At 41.3% G+C, this 18884-nt stretch overlaps 1 protein-coding gene across 2 annotated transcripts in view; it reads right to left on the bottom strand.

Annotated features, from left to right (window-relative positions):
• LGR4 (leucine rich repeat containing G protein-coupled receptor 4) overlaps nt 1–18554 on the bottom strand; it is a 75295-nt gene extending 56741 nt beyond the window's left edge. For both annotated transcript variants that reach the window (XM_032110725.1, XM_032110726.1), the window contains exon 1: nt 17943–18554. In XM_032110725.1, coding sequence (XP_031966616.1) covers nt 17943–18127 — 185 coding nt within the window. In that variant the 5' untranslated portion in view covers nt 18128–18554. The remainder of the gene's footprint in view (nt 1–17942) is intronic.
• Between the last annotated feature and the right edge of the window lie 330 nt (nt 18555–18884).

Genomic DNA, 18884 nt, shown 5'->3' with positions numbered 1-18884 from the left:
AGGATAGTTTTCACATCAAAGAATCACAGGCTGAGGCTCTGGTAATCTCTAAAACTCTTTCTCCCCTGAAAGAAAACTGGAATAGCCTTTTTGCAATTGACAGAAACCCCCAGAACATTTTGAAGAACAGACCAAAACATTTTTATTACAAACACCAATCTGAGCAAATGCAAAAAGTCACAGTTTAAAATCCTCTCTACACCACCTATGTATCCAGCAGGCACTGTTTAAAAGCACCACATGCTATAAAGAAAACTGTGCGTCTAGGCAAAACCTGGGATTGTTCAGCTGGGAAAAGAGAAGGCTTTGGGGTGACCTAATTGCAGCCTCCCAGTAGCTAAAAAAGAAATGGAGAAAGACTATTTACAAGAGCATGTAGTGACAGAACAACACGGAATGGCATCAAACTGAAAGACAGTAGGCTTACGTTAGATATTAGGAAGACATTCATTACTGTAAGAGTGGTGACACACTGGAACAAGTTGACCAGAGAAGTTGTGGTTGCCCCATCCCTGGAACATCCCTTGTTCAAGGCCAGGTTGGATGGGAGTCTGAGTGGAAGGTGACCCTGCCCATGGCAGGGGGGTTGGAACTAGGTGATATTTAGTCCTTTCTAACCTAAAGCATTCTACGATTTTATGAAAATGCAACTGGGTACAAATCAACGTAGCCCTTTTTATAATTTTTTTTAAATACACCAAAGAGTCAGCTGCTTGTAATTCTGTTCACATAATCAAAGAAGCAACTTCCCTGCCAAGAATGGTAATTTAATGGTAGTCAGTGATTTTGCTTTTCAAAGATCAGATGGCCTACTTAGGCATTATACACCAAAATCTCTTTCTAGTCGTACCTTAGACCACTGAATGAAGGCCATGACAACACATGATGACCACCTGTCCTACATGGTGTTCCTGTTTCCTCCTCCTACAAGAAAATGTGATGTAACTATACAAAAAAATAAGGAGGAAAAAACCACTGCAAGACTTGGTTTGAAGGCCTAACTCCACATATTTTCAGAAAGCCTACTCACAAGCCTTTATCAGAATGTCTCGTATCATTGACCTTAACAGAGTGCAACATTGATAAAGGAAGAATTTTCACTCAAGTTCTGTTACATTATTGACAATTTCTCTGATTATTTACCACAGCAGTTCAGGAGGAACTCTTCTCTAGCAGCAAAGAGCAAGAAAAGTAATTTACATTCTAAAACCAAGCATGAAAGCTCATCCTAAGTGCATCCAATCTATCAGCTACAATCCAAATTTGTATCAAGCTGATAAAAATACTGCTAAAATATCTGATAAAACTGCAATATAACATGAGAATATGCCATTGTAATATAATATAAAAAAGCAAAACAAGACTCAGCCCATCCTGTCCAAGCCAAGGCCCACACGAGGGTGAGGCTTTGCCTCTCACTAATTGCATGGCTCAGTGTCTAAACTGCTGTTGTCAAAAAACAAACAAAAAACCCCCCCCAAACAACATCAACAACAAAACCCCAACAAAAACTCTCAAACAAACAAACGCCCAGACAAAAACACCCAACCAAACCAAGCAAATACAGCGATGAACTAAAACACACAAAGTCCCATTGAGCAACATGTACTTTTTTACATTGAGGATGGCAGAGCACAGGAACAGGCTGCTCAGGAAGTAATGGAGTCTCCCTCTGGAGGCATTCAAACCCCACCTGGACACATTCCTGTATCACCTGCTCCAGGTGACCCTGCTTTGGCAGGGGGGTTAGACTGGATGATATCCAGAGGTCCCTCCAACCCTAACAATTCTGTGAAAAAAAATGAAACCAAACAACCCCCCCAAAACTATTCAGACATCAGAGGCACTCACAAATCACTGTTGGTTAGGAATTGCATCTCAAACTGGGTACTTGTGCTAACCAAATTTAGTAGGACAGCTCTGGACTTCTGGATTTTGCCCTAACATGAATAAAATTAGTAATACTTACTATTGCTGACCCAACAATATAACCCAATAAAAACTTAGCATATTTTCTAATTTTTAAGGAAAATGTATACAAGCATATGAAATGTTTCACAGAAACCCTCTACAAAAAAGAACTGATAGCCATCACTTGCAATTATAAAAAAGAGGTAAAAAAAGTACTTAATACCAATGATTTTCTTGAAAAGATTAAGTTATCTCTTCAGTTTAACTTTGTTCTTAGTATTTAAATACACCTATTTAAAATCGAGCAGTTTTTAATCACTAAACTGTCAAGAAAAAACCAGCTTACTTAATGCAAACAGAACATTTCAAGTATTCACATGAAAAACAAAGACATATCACATAACTGTTGGTCCGCACTCTGCAACAGAGATTAAGGATTGTCAAGCTTAATCTTGTACATAGAATCAATTTTTATACAAACACATCTAACTCATGTGTGATCAAAAAGCAAGCGACCCACAGAAGGCAATCAAGTGATCTGCCTGTATTTCTAGCTTGCTTATAGACAGATATAGTACATGCATCTTCTCAGCAACATGCATTTTACAGATGAACTCCAAGAAAAAAAATTGGCTTATGAACACTGGTCTACTTGGTTATCTCTACATGACAAACACAGGCATATTTTTACATCATCATAGCTATTCTATCGGCAAGGAAATACACTGGCTCTTACCTAAAGGCCACTGACCAATGTAAATTCACATTATGACAACTATAATGGATACAACGTGGATAAAACGTATCCTTCCCAAGCTCCATTAAAAAAATGATCTGGTTTGTCTTGTTCTTGCTTGTTTGGAAGAAGTCTGGTTCCTTCTACCTTGAAAGACTATGAATTTTACTGGATCAGTAAACCAAGGCCGGTAGAACTTGCTTGAAACCTGCTCCTAATAGCTCCTTTAAGCTACTGACACCCTGTTTCCTCATTACCAATTTAATAATTTACTTCCATTAACACACTCATTTTTCCAATTTACCACCAGCAAAATTACGAAGATAACATTAAAAAAAAAAAAATTAATACCCTGAAAGTTAACAGGGTGTAAAGGTTTCTATTGAAACTGGCAAACCATTTTTAATACAATAAATGAAATCATGCTCTACAATTACAGTATCAGATTCCACAATAAATAACAATGTATCTTATATTCACTACCAAATCTGAAAAGCGTAAAGCAGATGCAGTGATTTATTTTAAATTTTAGTTGAGGGACAGGTGATCAGAGTAGAGGTTTAAGAGACTTCCTTAGAGGAAAAGGTGAGGAAACACGGAAAACATAATCACTTTTTGTCTGTTTTTGAACAAACACCAGGGTATAATGAAGAAGGCAATTTTTAAAAACATACATAGCTTTGTCAAGTTCAAAGTTTATTTTTTCCACATATACAAAGACAGTCAACTTTACAAATATTTACTGTGTCATTAACAGTAGAATTAAATAATTATTCCATCTTAATAAGAACACTAAATATTCAAAGGTTCAAGACAAACGGAACCTTCTGCTACTTTTCACTGTATTTGCCACAAAATAGTTAGATATAAGGACTATTTATAGTAAACATGGTAGAGTGAAGAAAACCATCCCTCTGACATATCAAACTGTATTCTGTACAGCATATAGATTAATAAATGTTGCAAAAGAAACAGCTTTTGGAAATAATTCTGTACCACCCAGTTCAAGAAATTCGCTCTCCTAACTACCACTTAATTAAAATAAAAATTGTTTTAACAAAGAATGTATGCACTTTATCTCTGCTGGTCTTTACTATTTGTATTTTCTTTTCTTTCATCCATACTATGTATTAGGAAGGACAACATGGAAGGCAAATAGAAGGATATAAACCTGAGAAATTTCCACAAGATTAAATACGTATTTCTTTGCTACCATAGGAGCAATCAGTTTGGCAGCATTGCATCACATCCATCTTATAAATACATTTAAATACTGTATGATTAAACAGCTGCGAGTAGAAAGAAATGGTTGAATTAATGGATGTTATTAGGCAATTTGAATGTCTTTTCCTTTGTACCTGTATTCCCCCAATACAGTATTGAAGGGCAGTGTAAACTGGTGCTTTCCTGCTGAACTCATAGGACCTCTAGTTAAGGGAGAAATGTTTAGAGCTTGCTTATTCAGTACATATACTAGTTTAGTTTCTGCAAACTGAAGCTTAACATGCTATTTAAAAGGTATAATTTATGTTTCGAAAACAGCTCCAGGCACTGCCTTGTTTGGAGTTGCTTACCAAGCAACTACGTTTCTCCAAACAAACTAATGTGCAGAGGGTAAAGGGCAGTGAAGGTAATTATTGGAAGGAAATCTCTCCCTAGGCCAGAAAAGAATAATTAAGCTTGTGCATGTTAAATCACATGGGGAAGTGAACACTGAAATAATTGAGTGTGATAGCAAGACCTATCTATAATCTTCTTGAAAGGAAATTAAGGCAGGGATAATATCAAGTGGGATTGTTTAGGCAACATGAAGGCAATATCCCCAAACTTCATTCACAGTTCTTTGTATAAATGTTCACATTTTCCCTATACACACACACACACTCCCCCACAGCAGAGAAAACCTACAGTAACCCAGTAATTAAATGAGTGTGCTGAAATCTAAAGCAGTTAAACTGCATTCTGCAATCCTGGATTCAACACAATTTACATACTGCTCATTAATCTCTCCACAGATGTTATCTTTTTAACAGCTAAAAAAGCTTAAAATATGACCAAGATTTTCAATGCTTAAAATGCTTCTTGTGCTTCATTCACCACTCCACCTTGTCTAAACGCATGCAATATATGGCAGTAAGTGTGACGAGTTTCCAGTCTAGTCCTTGCCCAAAAGCCTTGGGCCATTGTGTGAAAACTTAATGAAAGCCATTTGCACTGAAAAGCTGGTGAAGAAAAGCTGTAACAGTATCTCCTCCTTCTGAGTTGTACACCTGGTGGAAAGGGCCTTTCCAAGACATCCACAGCGCACTGCTGCTGCTGACAAGACAGCAGCACAATAGGGCCTGTTTGTGTTTTTAACTGCACATGCAGTGATTATTTGCTGAAGCTTCTTGGGTGATCTGCATATATTCTCTGAAATTACACTATGTGTTAGGCGCTTTTAAAATACAAAGCAAATATGGAGCAATATTCTGTATTTATAACATCCTAGGCACTTCAGGGAGACCTAAACCAAAGACCGACTATTTCATAGTGACAGGTTAAGAAGTAATCCCATTTCAGGCTATGCTTATATGTTTGCGCTCCCAAAGGACATAAGCAACATCTATAACACTGACAGATCTTAAGTCATTCCCAATAGTTTTGCAGATATGAATTGTTAAGATATCTGCTGTCAGCCTCAAAAGAAGCATCTGCTAGCACTGTTCTGCTGCAAGAACCTTGCTGTCTCCTTTACCAAACTTTAGAATTTTATAAGTCGCTCTTAACTCTTTTAGCAAAGCCCTCAGATTAAGTTGCTAAGACAGATATCCATAAGTTCCTGCAGATTTACATTGATGTACAGTAGAGCTAAGCAGAACTCACCGCTATCATACATAATGAGCAGCTTCCACTTTAATATAAACATGAGCAGGGCTCAAATCCCAAGGCAGGGTGCTACTACTTAATGGTTTTTCTTCCTTTAAATTAGAGATGCAAAAGACTTGAAATACTGAAAATGTAATACTGAAAATACGTAAAACTACCTCTACACTTTGCCTGTTGATTCACACTGAGATTCATCTGTTCTCTTAAAAAGCTAGTTTTCAATTTGATAGTTCAAGAAAGGCACCAACAATTAAAACTTACTTAGCACATGGAACAGTAGGCACTACGTAATTCTTGTTACTTTCTCAGTAACAGCAAAATGCAACTAATGTATCATCTCTTGAAAGAAGTGGGTTTTTTTAAATATGTACATACATCATACACACTGTAGAATCCTCAGTTTCCCCAGTACCTCTAAAGTGTGCAGACCAGAGATGAAACAGAAGCTGCCTATTCCCATTGAAAATGCCAAAGGACAAACTGGCGTGAAAGCCAATTTGCACAGCAAAGTGGCCAACAATATCAATCTTGACCCTTTTATAGTAAAATCAATCAGACTGGGCACCAAATTCACTGAGGCAAGTTCAATGAAAAATGGCATGAGGGACAAATATTTTTTAATGTTTACATTATTATTCCACTATTCTCTATTCTTGATGGCACTCAATCAACCCAGATCAGGTGATGCACTTTGCCTGAAGGACACAGGGAATATATCTGGTGAGGCAAATACCAAAGGTATTTGCATATTTATCTGATGTTTGTCAGAATTTCTCCCATTCATGCTATTAGGGGAAAAACAATTATTTTGTGTAAGTGAAGATACAATCACAGTGCAATCAGTCCTACTCTTAAGTGGGATTTCAGATATATTATTGTTTTCATGCTAGTCTTTTTTGAATACATAGACTAATTTTACTGGCGTAATTACTCAGGAAAGTTGAAGAGTTTTAAGAAGGAAAAACCTGTGTTGCTGCAAAATTGCAAAGGATTCTGCTGAAGAAGTAAACAAGTGCCACCTAATTATCCCAAAACCAAATTAAATCCCCGTGTAATGCTCTTGAACATTGAGATATTGCATGGTTTTGGTCTGAAAACTAGAGATCTGCCTTTGCAGTATGCAGGTTAAAGAAAAACAACATATAAACAAACCAGTTGAAATTTTTGAAAAAAATGACAAGCAGGAGCAAGTAAATTCTAAATAAATGGTTGACCTGATATTGAAGAGATATAGTGCTTCTAGTAAACATTTAGCCATAGTAACATAGAGCCAGCAGATTTGCCCTTGCAAAAGACATGGATTTTCTACACCTAGCAAGACATACCAGTTCTGTAAAATATTAACAGTTTGGTCAATATTAGCCCATCCACTTTCATTGGTTTTTTTAACCCAAATGTTAAAACCAACACCAATAAAAAATTACCTAAAGGCAGAAGCCTGTGCAGGCCCAAATCATCAGTAACTATATTCTCAGAGCAGGACTCTTTACAATGGATCATTTCCTTTCCTCTCCCTAGCTAATTCCATGAAGGCCACCAAGACCCTAAGACAACACCCAGCACAGTGAGCATTTAATGCCTCAAGAGAGCAACTACTTGAGTGAAACTGTAAATAAAGGAGATGAACAAGAAATATGTAGGTTGCTGCTGACAATGGCTTTGCAAAATTCCCTTAAAGAATGTGTAAGTCTGGCAACTATCTTCCGAACAGTGCAAGGCTCCTTTCCATAGGTTAAAGAGCTCCTAATTTGCAGGAGCAGCTCACTGAACTGCTGAGAGCACTACTACAGGCATGTACCCCAGTCTGGGACAGGTTTCCCCTAGTTAAAAAAAACAACATATTTCTAGGGCTTCCAATCATAGCACCTGAAAAAGATGACAACCTGTTCACAGCTTTTACATGCATGAGTGAAGTGAAAGTCAGATCCACAGTTCTGCCACATGAAGACCAGGCATGTTTCCAGACAGAACAACCCACTGCACCAGATAGAGAGGCCTGCACTCTGAAGTCACAGGTTTCACAGTGTCTTCACTTTTCCAGATCAACCAACTACATCTGCTACTACTCTGGATCAGCATTTAGAAAACAGCAAGGAAATTCTCAAGTAAGAGTTATTTTTAAAATAACATGAGACAAAGATTTAAAAAGGACAGTTAGGATACTCCATACATCAAATTCTAGTAACAAAGGACTGAAGCTATACACCACCAACTCCTTCTGACAGTCAAGGAGCAGCAAGCTTCCCCAAACATCCTTTCCTGGCTTGCACCATCCTCTACTCCTGCAATAGGAGCAAACTGTCCTGCTTTCTTGACACAACCCTAAAGCCTTGATTGCAGGAAAAACAAATTCTCACTTTACAAGCTAACACACTGCCATGTTCTGTTTGAATAGCAGGGAACAGTGGGTGCCCTTTTTTGCTCTGAAAGGGGAAGCAATGGGCACAGGAGAAACTGACCCCCAGGTACATCCCAGCGGGACCCCTGTATCTGCGCTCATGTTTTGCATCTACTGAACACCACATACCAACCACCAGAGTGCCCAAATGGTTGAGAAAAAACACTGCATAGTATCACATATAGATGAATGAAACGCAACCACAGTGAACTGTACTGCATGGTCTTTGCAGTACTTTTGCAATACATTGCATTACTGCAACGTCAAAACAATATTGTTCTACATCTGGGGTTCTTGTACCACAAAAAACAGTGCCAGGCAAAGTACAACAGCTTCAGCAAGAGCGTTTTGATTGCTCACAGCAAACCTTATGGTTAGCTTACCAATCAACTGTGAAGTCTGAAGCCCCCAGCTCTCTGCCCTTACAGCCCTATACATCGCTTTCAAAGATGGGAATGAAATATTCCATATGTTTCCATCATCAGTGACACGCATATTGAAAGCACTGTTCTCCCCACTGGGGCACTGGGTCAGGCTATTAATCTGTAACTATGCAGATGTCAAGAAGGTAATGGCAAAACTCCCAAATTAAAACACATTTTTGGAGAGCAACCTTATAAAATATACAGCTGTATCTGCAGCACTATTAAGCTAAATTAAACAGGTTTAGGCCTCCCCTGCATACCTCTGAAATTGCACATTCATTTATGATTCACTACTAATCGTGTAACCATTTAAAAGTCCAGGCACATCTGCTTAGAAGTTTTAAGATGAAAAAAGCCCTTGCAAGATCTAGCATTTCACCACAATTGGCTGGAGAGAGAAATGGAGGAGGCACATCACTTTAAAAGAAAAAAAAAAAAAAAAAAGCTCAAATGAGAGCTGCAAAGATGGCTGCTTACTACTCTCCAAGGGCCTGACTTCTGAGGGTGCTCTCCAGAGTTCTCTCAACAACTTCACCTGACTTTGTATTTTTCTTCATTTTGGGTTTGGTTTTTTTTCAAGGTAAATAATTAGCACTTGCTCTTTTGGAAAGAAGATCTTTTTTTCTGCTCCAGAGACAGAACCTTCTGTGCAACTTTAATTCTGTCTTCCAGACCATAATGATTTAAGGCTCCTCCTTCATTTTTAATGCAAAGCCTACAAGATTTATTACATTTGAAAAAAAGTGACTGTGTTCTTAGTTTTTGTAATAGTTTTCCTAGTCCTAAGGAAAAAGTTAACCTTGATAATTTTAAACTTTAATTCTGATTAAAAACAAAACAAAAAAAAATTCCGACTCAGAAATTACTTCAAGTATATCTTTACTGTGCAAAATCTTGAGGCTGAGTTGTCAAAAGTCACTAACTACTGAGTCAATGACCTACAGGTGACCAAGTTAAAAATGAAGATTTTTAATTACATGTGTATTTATCAATATTAGATTTGAACGTCAACAAAAAAAACCAATACTGATACACACTGAACATCAAATTTAAGTAACAAATCTTAGATGTTTTAGAGTTATCTGACATTATACCAACAAACATCTGAAGACATTTAAAAATGCTGACTTGAGAAACACAAGAAACTTTTTTCAATTGTGAAGAAGATATTCTTATCTTTCACACACTCATTACTTCACATGTATCCTTAATGAATTGCATTCATCAGATATAAATGCAAAAAACACACAAAGGAAACCTAAGGAATTAATTTTTATTTCTGCCATGCTATGGAGACCGTTCTTCCTTTGAGAAGACATCAAATTAAACAAAATGTATTTAATAATATACTTTCTAGTAGGTTAAAAAAAAAAATTAATGTTCAAAGCTTAACCAAAGTTTTACTAACTCCAAAACATACTGTATGACTGAAACAGGCCACCAAAGAAAAATATGACTTCCTTCTAACTCAGTAATAGCAAATATGAAAAACACATGAGGAAAAAGAGACTGATAAAAATTCCTGAAGTGATATTCTTATTTCCCAAAATCAAACATATCCCTCACAGATGTCAGACCGCAGTCCACCAGGGAATATATATCGATATCACCTGTTCAAATCTATTTTTTTTAAAACATGTTATCATATTGGCTGACATTATGCACAATACCATCGGCTGGCTATTACCCATTCAAATTCAACAGCAGTTTTCAGATATCAACTTTAAACTGTTATTTTTGACATCACTACAGTCCTCTCCGTGATTTTGTAAAAGATGTAAAATATCATTGTGCCTTCAAATTCGTGGTGAAGCTGAAATAGATTTCCCTTACTCTTTCAGCAACAGGAGTATGTTTCTGGGAAGTGGAAAGTTCAGACCTTGTCACCATCCTGTACCAGTTAAATAATTCAACAGTAAAATAAAATGGATTCTGCTATGTCAGGTATGTATTTTTAAAAAATGACATTAGATTTGAAAATATTGGATACTTCTAACTTCAGTGAAAGTCACAGAGAGGAACAGTAACTTAGCGCTTAAAAAAAAGGCAAAAGGTCAACTGTTTTGCAGGTACATCACAGGCCATTTTTTCATTATTTAATTACACATCCCAGGTACCCTTACATCTACTGCTGCATGTTTCCAATTTGGACATATGTCATGGGTTAGCAAGCAGAGTCCCAGAAGTGATGTTCTTGCTAAGGGGTGCTTACAGCTTCCTCTGTGAGCTGACAGAGCCTATCAGCTGACCAGTTTGAATATGGACAATTCTTTAAGCCACTTAAAATTGTGACCGCCTCTGTGATCCACACTTAAGAACGGACAAAGCCCAAGCAGCTCTCTCTCGTTTCCGGTGCTGGGACAGGTGGCTGCGGGCCCTCGTTTCCGTGCTCGGCCCAGGCCGGGCTGGGCCACGGCCATCCTGGGGCCAATGGGCCCTGTTCCACCCACGGAACCCCCCACAGCCCTGCTATGTGCAGCCAGAGTGGCCCAGCTCCCCCTCTCCAGTGCGACCAAGATTCAGCTGAAGCTGCACCACTGTCTGGCAAAAGATCATGTGACCAACAGTGATAAGCAACATTCCAGCTGCAAGGCCGAGGTGAGATTAACCCTTTTAGTGCTGTGAAGAGCTGAAAAGCTGAGGGAGAAGAAAGAGGAGATGCTTAAAGCTGAAATTCTGTTGTGAAGCTATGATATATCAGAGTATCCCGTTGTAATTTCATGAAGATATGGGGGGTGGAGTGTTCAACTCGCAAGCAAAAGCACCTGCGCTGAGATAGGCAGATGCTGACGCAGCTGTAATTTCATGAGAAGTTTGAACAGGGAGAGATGGAAGCGATGAGGACTTTTGCTCCAAATGGAAAAGAAGACCTCAGTTCCTGGAGATGCTCCCAGAGACAGTCCTAGAGATGAAGATGAGGAGGACCCTTTGCTCCCAGGGAAGGAGAAGGGCCTCTGTTCTTAGAGACGAAATGCTCCCAGAGGTGGGTAAAGAGAACTTTTGTTTCTGAATGGCTCAACCTTAAAATTGTACCCCAGTAATTCAAGAGTAGACTGCTCGAAAGCAGTTGTGGGAAAAGCTGCAAGTTGGGGGAAGGGACGCACATGCAGGCAGAGAACCAACCCGGGTGGCTGTCTCGTTGTGATAATGTTTTCATAGCATGGACAAGAGAGACTCCTATTCCTAAATGGACTGAACAAGGTTATTATGGAAGTGGTAAACAGACTGAACATCTTAAGGGTTGTCTTTTTACATTATCAGTGGGAGAAGGGAGGATGGGGGGGGGGGGAAGACAAGTGTTCTGAAGGTGTGGTATGATTTTTTTTCTTCTTTTAGGTCTGTTAATAAACTTCTTTATATTCTTTCAAGTTTGGTGCCTGCTTTGCGTTTCTCCTAATTCTTATCTCACAGAAGATAAACAGTAATGATTATTTTGGACCAAACCACTACACTATATTGGTGTTTCTGCCCGGTTACAAACCGAACCCGCTACAACATACCAGCTTTATCTGGAACAAGAGTGAATTAATCTGGGCCTGATTCTGAAAGGAAAGCTCTTAGACATATTTATAGAGAGGATGGTATTTATACAGTAACACCAAGGTCTTCATCTCCTCTGTGTGAACTCCTGTGACAACCATCACTGCATGCAATTCTGCATCAACGAAACCAGTTGCTCACCTATCAGCAAAGGAAACACCAACGGCTACCTCCACTTTTTCAGCAGCATTTTGCAGGGCAAGCTAGTGGTGGGACTGCATTGAGAACCAAGACCACATGACCAGAAATCTCTTTTCAGACCAAAGTTTGACAACGTCTTATCAGAAACTGCAAGAGTACCTGAAAGGTAGATATGAAAAACTACAGAAGAGTATTCCTCTGTAGCAAAATCCTAGGTCACTGTTGAAGCAGATGGTGAATCTACCAGGTGGAGAGGATGGCCAGGGACCTCTAATCTGTGACATACGGTTGATACCTCTGTAAGCAAAGGTCTTGTAACATTTAAAACTCTGTTGCTTCAATTTACAGGTTTCTTCAAATAGGAATGGCTGCTTCTACTCTTATGTACCTTCTCCTACCTTTGTCTCCTATTTCCAGGATCATACAAATCTAATTCTTCCTCAAGCTATTTTTGATCTTCTGCTTCTTCCATAAAAAGACTCAAAACCACAGCTTGGCAGCACAGAGCTGCTGCCTGAAACACATTCACCCCTTAATAGAGTAACTGCTGGCAATGAAGTTCCATGTAGCCATGCCGAAGTGAACCAGTCCCATCCATTTCACTCCCTTGTTTGTTTGTAAAACAAGGAGCAGGCAAACCCAGGCTGTTGGCAAATCCCCCAGAACACAAACAGAACATCAGCTCCTACCCATTCCCAACAAGAGGCTCATCTTTAGGAACAAGCTTTTAGGAAAAGCGCAAGGGCAGCTGAGAGGAAGATCTCTGACATTCAGAGATACTCACAGAGCCACGCAGCTCTCTAAAATGTGATATGGGTGCTCAGCCCTTTGGAAATCTAGGCCAGTAATTTTCTCTGGGTAAATAAGAGTTTGTGTTCTGCAAAAATTGCTGGCTTAGATGTAGAATACAAAACAAACAAAGATCCTTGCAGAGGAGGTTTTTTTGGTTTTGTTTTGTTTTTCAGTCCTTATATTACAGCTTCCATATTTTCCCTCTAGAGTAGACAGTTACTACCAAATTCCTCTCAAGAACTGAAAAGGTAACTATTTACTAGCATAAACTTGCTTACACTAAAGTCCAACTTTTTTCCATGCTGCAGACTTATCTTAGTATTTAATACCCAAAATCACACTTACAAGCCTGTGCCAGTAAGCATCAAATGAGAAATTACACATTGCTGATACAAATGAGCTCAGTGTACAAAATAAATGCCAAATACCTGAGAATTACATGCTATGGCAGAGTGTTGGGGTTTTTGGGGGGAGGGATAAAAGGTAAAGAGAAAATCACCAAATTCGATACCAACAAAAACATAAAAAGGCAAAAATATTTAATAAAACTTTGGAACACCAACAGCTTCACTTCGTGTATACTACCTAAAAGCATCTACTTTTTTACAAGACTGACAGATAAATTGGCCAGCTTGAAATGAAGATAAAGACTCCAATCCTTGGGTAATATATGCTGGAAAGACTGTTGCTGGAATCACTGAATGTTGCCTCCTGTCCATGGGATTTCATGGGCCTGTACAAATGTAACAATATTACTGATGACTTATTCAAATTCAAGTGACATGATCATGTCTTTCTAAAAGAAGCATGGAATTATTACTTGCCATCACATCACCGGTATGTAGCACAGGCAAGTGAAAAACTAAATTATTTACCTGTAAAACCTTCAAAAACCTCTAATTAGATAAGGCTTTTCTATCTCAGGAGAATTGCAGTTACGCTACATTTTCCAGACTCAAGGTCACATCTGGACATCTTCACTTTTCACCCTAACAACTCTACTAGACAGCATTAACAAAACTCAGCCAGGTCCTTACTGTACTTAAGAGATATTTAGCATTCTGCTATGGTCAGATTTCTATCTTTGTACCAGATGTATGAGAAAAAGACACCTCACACCTCCCTACTACATTTTATCACCATTCTACAAAAAAATAACAGTGATAGATGAAAAGACAAAAAAAAAGGGCAAGGTCTGCTCAATCCAAACAGAACCATATCATTTTGCCTTTATACGTAAATGGAGAAAGGTATCTCACTCAATTGTGAGAGCATGTAGGTACTTCCAGATAGCATGTATACCCGAATACAGATTGCCAATTCTCTGTGATTGCTGAAGCAACCTGTAGTATGAAACAAGTGAAAAAAGGATCTCATCTTGACCTTATAAAGCTAGTGCATAACGGCACACAGAAAGACAGCACTATTAGGTTAAATGAGCAATAAAACCCAAAAGATCAAGATGACAATTTCATCCTGAAGGTCTATCACCTAGTCTAGGGCAGCCAGAGCTCCCAAGCCCCTGTGCCTTTCACAACTCAAAGAAAATAAAATTAAAGCAAGGGACCCTACCGTTCCCTGAAAATACATACAAGAAGTACTAGAATGAAAACAATCTGTACTGTTTTCTTATTTCAAGTGCCTAAAATATAATAGTAGGCACTGAGAAGGGGCTATATTCCTCATGGTTGTCAGGCAAGACCTAAACCAGCAAGGCCCGTGGAAGATCTCTCCAAAAGTAATTATCTACAATTACTTGCTTTTAATCTCCTTTACAAGAGTCATACAAGTATTAAACCCTCCAAACTGGAATTTGAGTTCTCAAACTGACATCCATGAGAAGCACAAGCACATGTATGCCCTATTACAATTACCTCTCACTAGCATGAAATTTTCTAGAACATGGCAAGTGAAACATCATAGCAAAAATCAGGAGCATACAGCATTGGAAAAAAACCCAAACAAAAACCATTTTCGTATTCTAGCACAGGCACCACTTGTACAGATGACAGTTATTTTGCAACCAAGCAAACTGAACCTTCGTAAACAGAAAAACAGGCAGACGGTAATTAAGAGTTACATAAACACCTACCTAAATTATGCAGAACAAACGGTTGCCTACAGTGAAAGTATCAAGCAATTATCCGTGTCATCCCAACTCCCTCTGAGTTCCTCTCCATCCATCCCCCCAAAAAGTTTGGATCTAGTGCTGTCACCTCTCTTTTGTGAGTGCTTATACATCTCCCAATAATCTCTTCACTGAGATGACTGCAGTTGGGACAAAATACTCACCTTTATTCAAATTCCACCTCTCAAAGTTCACCAATGACTCAAAAGTAGTGACCAGATACTACATCTTTTCAAGCTGCTCGGTCTAATACAATTACCCTCAGGAGACCTCAACATACTTTGGTAATCATATAACTCCCCACTACCACTCCAGCCCCTCTCTCCCTGCTTTCAAACCACCACAGTAAGCAAGAAATGAGCAGAGGATCAGTCAAGAACTGAATAAACAGAAATAAGGAATGTGAAGGGTATTCTGTAAGGATATGCCTTTAAGGCTCTAGAGAAACTCCTGCCTGATCATTCATGGCAGCACCTTGGAAGTTAGGCTAAATTATTAGACTTAATACAAAGAAATTAAGATTCCAGGAAAACAGAACTAGTAAAAATTAAATACCAACTTCCTTCCATAATTCTCAACTGCCTTGGAACTCATTCACTAGCAACTTTAATTGTGAGCAACTTTTCTTCAGTTGCTCTCTCCTGGCCAAAGCAAAAATCTAGGTATAGCTTTGCTCTAGTATTACAGAACATCACCTCTAACACTTTCAGCCACCTCTATGCTACAGGCTCTCTGCTGCCATGGCTATAATTAAAAAAAAACCCTGTAGTAATGCTAAGGGGCTTTCCTGACATTATTAAGGTGCCTGACATAGAGCACAGTAAAGCTTTCTTCTCTTCACATGGCTAAGGTGCTTTGCCATGAGACAAACATGTCAGGTAGGGGTGTGATTTTATTTTCATGTCTTCTTCCTCCACACAAACCAACTCAGCATCTCTGGCAAAACTATACATTGCCCGGTTCAAACAGGTCAGAAGTGAGTTCTTTACTGCCTCCCAAACTGTCTTCTACATATCCTAGACTTCTAGCGGCCTCACTACAAGAGAGGCTAGTTAAGCTCAGAAGTACCAAGAAGTCATCAAGTTTTTTTCCTTCTGTAAATAAGAAAGCAGGAACTATACACAAATGGGGATCAAGAGTGTCCTCCACTGCCACAGAATCAGAGTCTTCTCAAATTCAACAAAGTTTCTAATCAAGCTTAAAGAGCATAAAATCAAAAGCTACAAAAACTCATTCCAAAGCACACTGAAGTGTGTGCAGGTCTCCTCTCACTTTTGCCGTGTCACATTGGCTGTGTGAAATTTACCTGCACAGTAAGGAGAAACTTATAAACTGAAACTCTTTGGCAGCCTTATCTCTCATGGGTGTTGGCTATGGCAACTTGTGCCCATTAGACAACGAATGTTGTGTTGCAGACACTCAGGGATGTACCAGCCCGTTTTATAAGACAGCCAGACAATGTAGTAGCCATAAAAACTTATGCTTAAATGCAGCTTTTACCAGAGAGGCTTCAAGCATTTTATTAATTTGGGTAACTTCCCTGTTTTATCTGTGGAGGAAAGAGAAGCCTGTTTACCAGTAAGTCCAAGGGTTCATGACGGCACTCAGAAACCACCATTTCTGCCACAGGAAAAACACCACAAAGTGAGGTCCCACTAACACCTTATAAGCACAAAAAAAAAAAAAAAAAAGGAAAAACACAGGTAACAACTGAGACCTGCAACTTCTACCATTCATCAAATACTACACAAGAAAAAAGGCCCAGTAATCTTTCTCCACCCAGTCTGAACAACTAAAAGAAACAATCCAAATATGTAGGAGAAATTGGAAACCTCCTCACTAAACAAAATATCCAGTAACTAAGAATCAGACTCCCTTTGTATATTAAGTGTAGGCAAACAAACAGAAAGAAAATAAGTGCAATTTTCGAAGGCACTGTTGTATTCTGACAAAACAGCAATTTAGTACCGATCTGAAACCATGCACCATCATTTGCCGTAGTGTGCTGTATTATATGTTGTAAACACGGCAAAGCTTTGGTAATACCAGACTTGACCACTGGCCCATACTAGACCTTGCTCCACCCTGTGAAATCTGCGCTGAGAAGTGGGGCAAGACTGACAAGTTTTATTGTGAAACTTAACAGGTTTGTGGATTAGCAAAGCTACCGTATTGAAAGCTGCAAATCCCTCCTCGGTCATGTCTCTGCAGAACAGGGCTCATTCCTCAATTAAAATCTTAATAATAAAGTTACCAAAACGCCACACAAGATCTACCAGCTTCTGCCTACTTTACAACATTATCATAGAATATGGGATAAAATGTTTTAAGAGTTTATATTTTTCTTCATTCACAAGCAAAACTCGATAAACTTTTGATGTTTACTTATGCTGGTCTTTTTCAAGGTTCCCCTGAGCTCTACCATAGTGAGAGATTTTGTAGAAGTGAAGGCACCTTATTTAAACAGACTTATTTCGGACTGAAAATGCCTCGACTTTTGGGAGAAAACTGGCTAGCCTGACAACTGGTTGCTGGAGAAAAACTACGAGACAGGCAATTCAGGGCGAGGACATCACGCTGAGGCACACATATATGAGGGCAGCAGCTCCCCCCCGGCTCAGGACGGCACCGGGATTGACTCGGGCCCCACCAAACCCCCCACAAGACCTCCCCTTTCGCTGCCACAGGACCCGAGCAGCTTCCTCCCGGCCTTTTAAACCTGCGACGCCGATTCCTTCGGGGTCGGCCGGCTCACGTCCATCCGCCGGAACCGCGGGGTGCCGCCTCAGGCCCTGCCAACCTCACCTGCCCTAGCGGGGCCGGGCCCTGCGTGCGGCCCGGAAGCCCCACCGCGGGAGCGCGGCGGCCCCGGAGTCGGCCGCGTTAGACCCGCAGCAACAACAACCACATACACACTCAATTGTCGGGGGTACCCGCCGCACGTACCTCCCCGCCGCGGCTACCTGCCCGCCCGTCCCCAGCCCGGCCCACGCCCCGACTCACAGGGCGTGCGTGAAGGCGCTGAGTCCCGGAGGCACGGCCACAAGCCCCCGCCCGGAGCAGTCCACGCCGCGGTCGCCGTCGCAGCTGCAAGGGGCCGGGCAGGGCGGGGGGGACGCTCCGCCGCTGTGTCCGGCCCAGCTCCCCAGGCCCCAGGCGACGAGGCCAAACAGCGCAAGGCACCGCATCGCCGACCCTGCCGGCCGGGGGCCGCCCAACCCCCCCCCCCCCCCCCCGGCCCGGCTCGGCTCGGCCCGGCCTGCGGCTCTCCACTGGCGCACTCCGCGCACCAAGCCTGGCCGGCTGCCGGGAAAACGTATAAGAACCCACCAAAAACAACAACGACAAAAAAAATCAAAATAAAGAGGCTCCTCCGTCCGGCGTGGCTCTGGGGCTGCCTTAGCGGGAAGTCAGCCCTCCGCCGCCCGCCTGCCCCGTGCACAGACCGCAGCGCTGCTCGCCACCGCTCATCTCAGCCCCGCAGGCAGCGCGAGGGGCAGGCCGTGGCGGTCCCGGGCCGTGCGCCCCGGTCCCTCGGCGGCCCGGCTCCGGGGCTGCGCTCGACGCACCCGCCCCTCCCAGACCTCGGTCCTGCAGCCGCGGCTGTTCCGCGCCCAGGGCAGAGGTGCGTATGCTAATGAGGCAGCCGCACCCGCGCTCCCATTGGTGCAGAGCTGGCGCGGGGTGGTGAATATGCAAAACAGAGCTCGACCGCAACCAACGGACGCGAGGGGCGGGGCCGATGGTGGGGCAGCCTCTCCTTCCCCGCGCTGCCGCCGCACCGCCGGGGCGCTCCCCGGACGCCGCCTGGACCTCCGGGACCCCCAGGCCCCTCGTCCCGGTACCCACGGAAACGTGACGGAATGAGCCGAGCAGCCGCGGGGCCTGCTGGCCTGCTGGCCTGTGAATGAGGGCAGCGCCGTGCCCCGGGACCTCAGGACACCA

This window comes from Corvus moneduloides, chromosome 6, assembly GCF_009650955.1.
Source record: "Corvus moneduloides isolate bCorMon1 chromosome 6, bCorMon1.pri, whole genome shotgun sequence".
NCBI classification, from domain to species: domain Eukaryota; kingdom Metazoa; phylum Chordata; class Aves; order Passeriformes; family Corvidae; genus Corvus; species Corvus moneduloides.
This window is presented reverse-complemented; position numbering and strand designations above follow the sequence as displayed.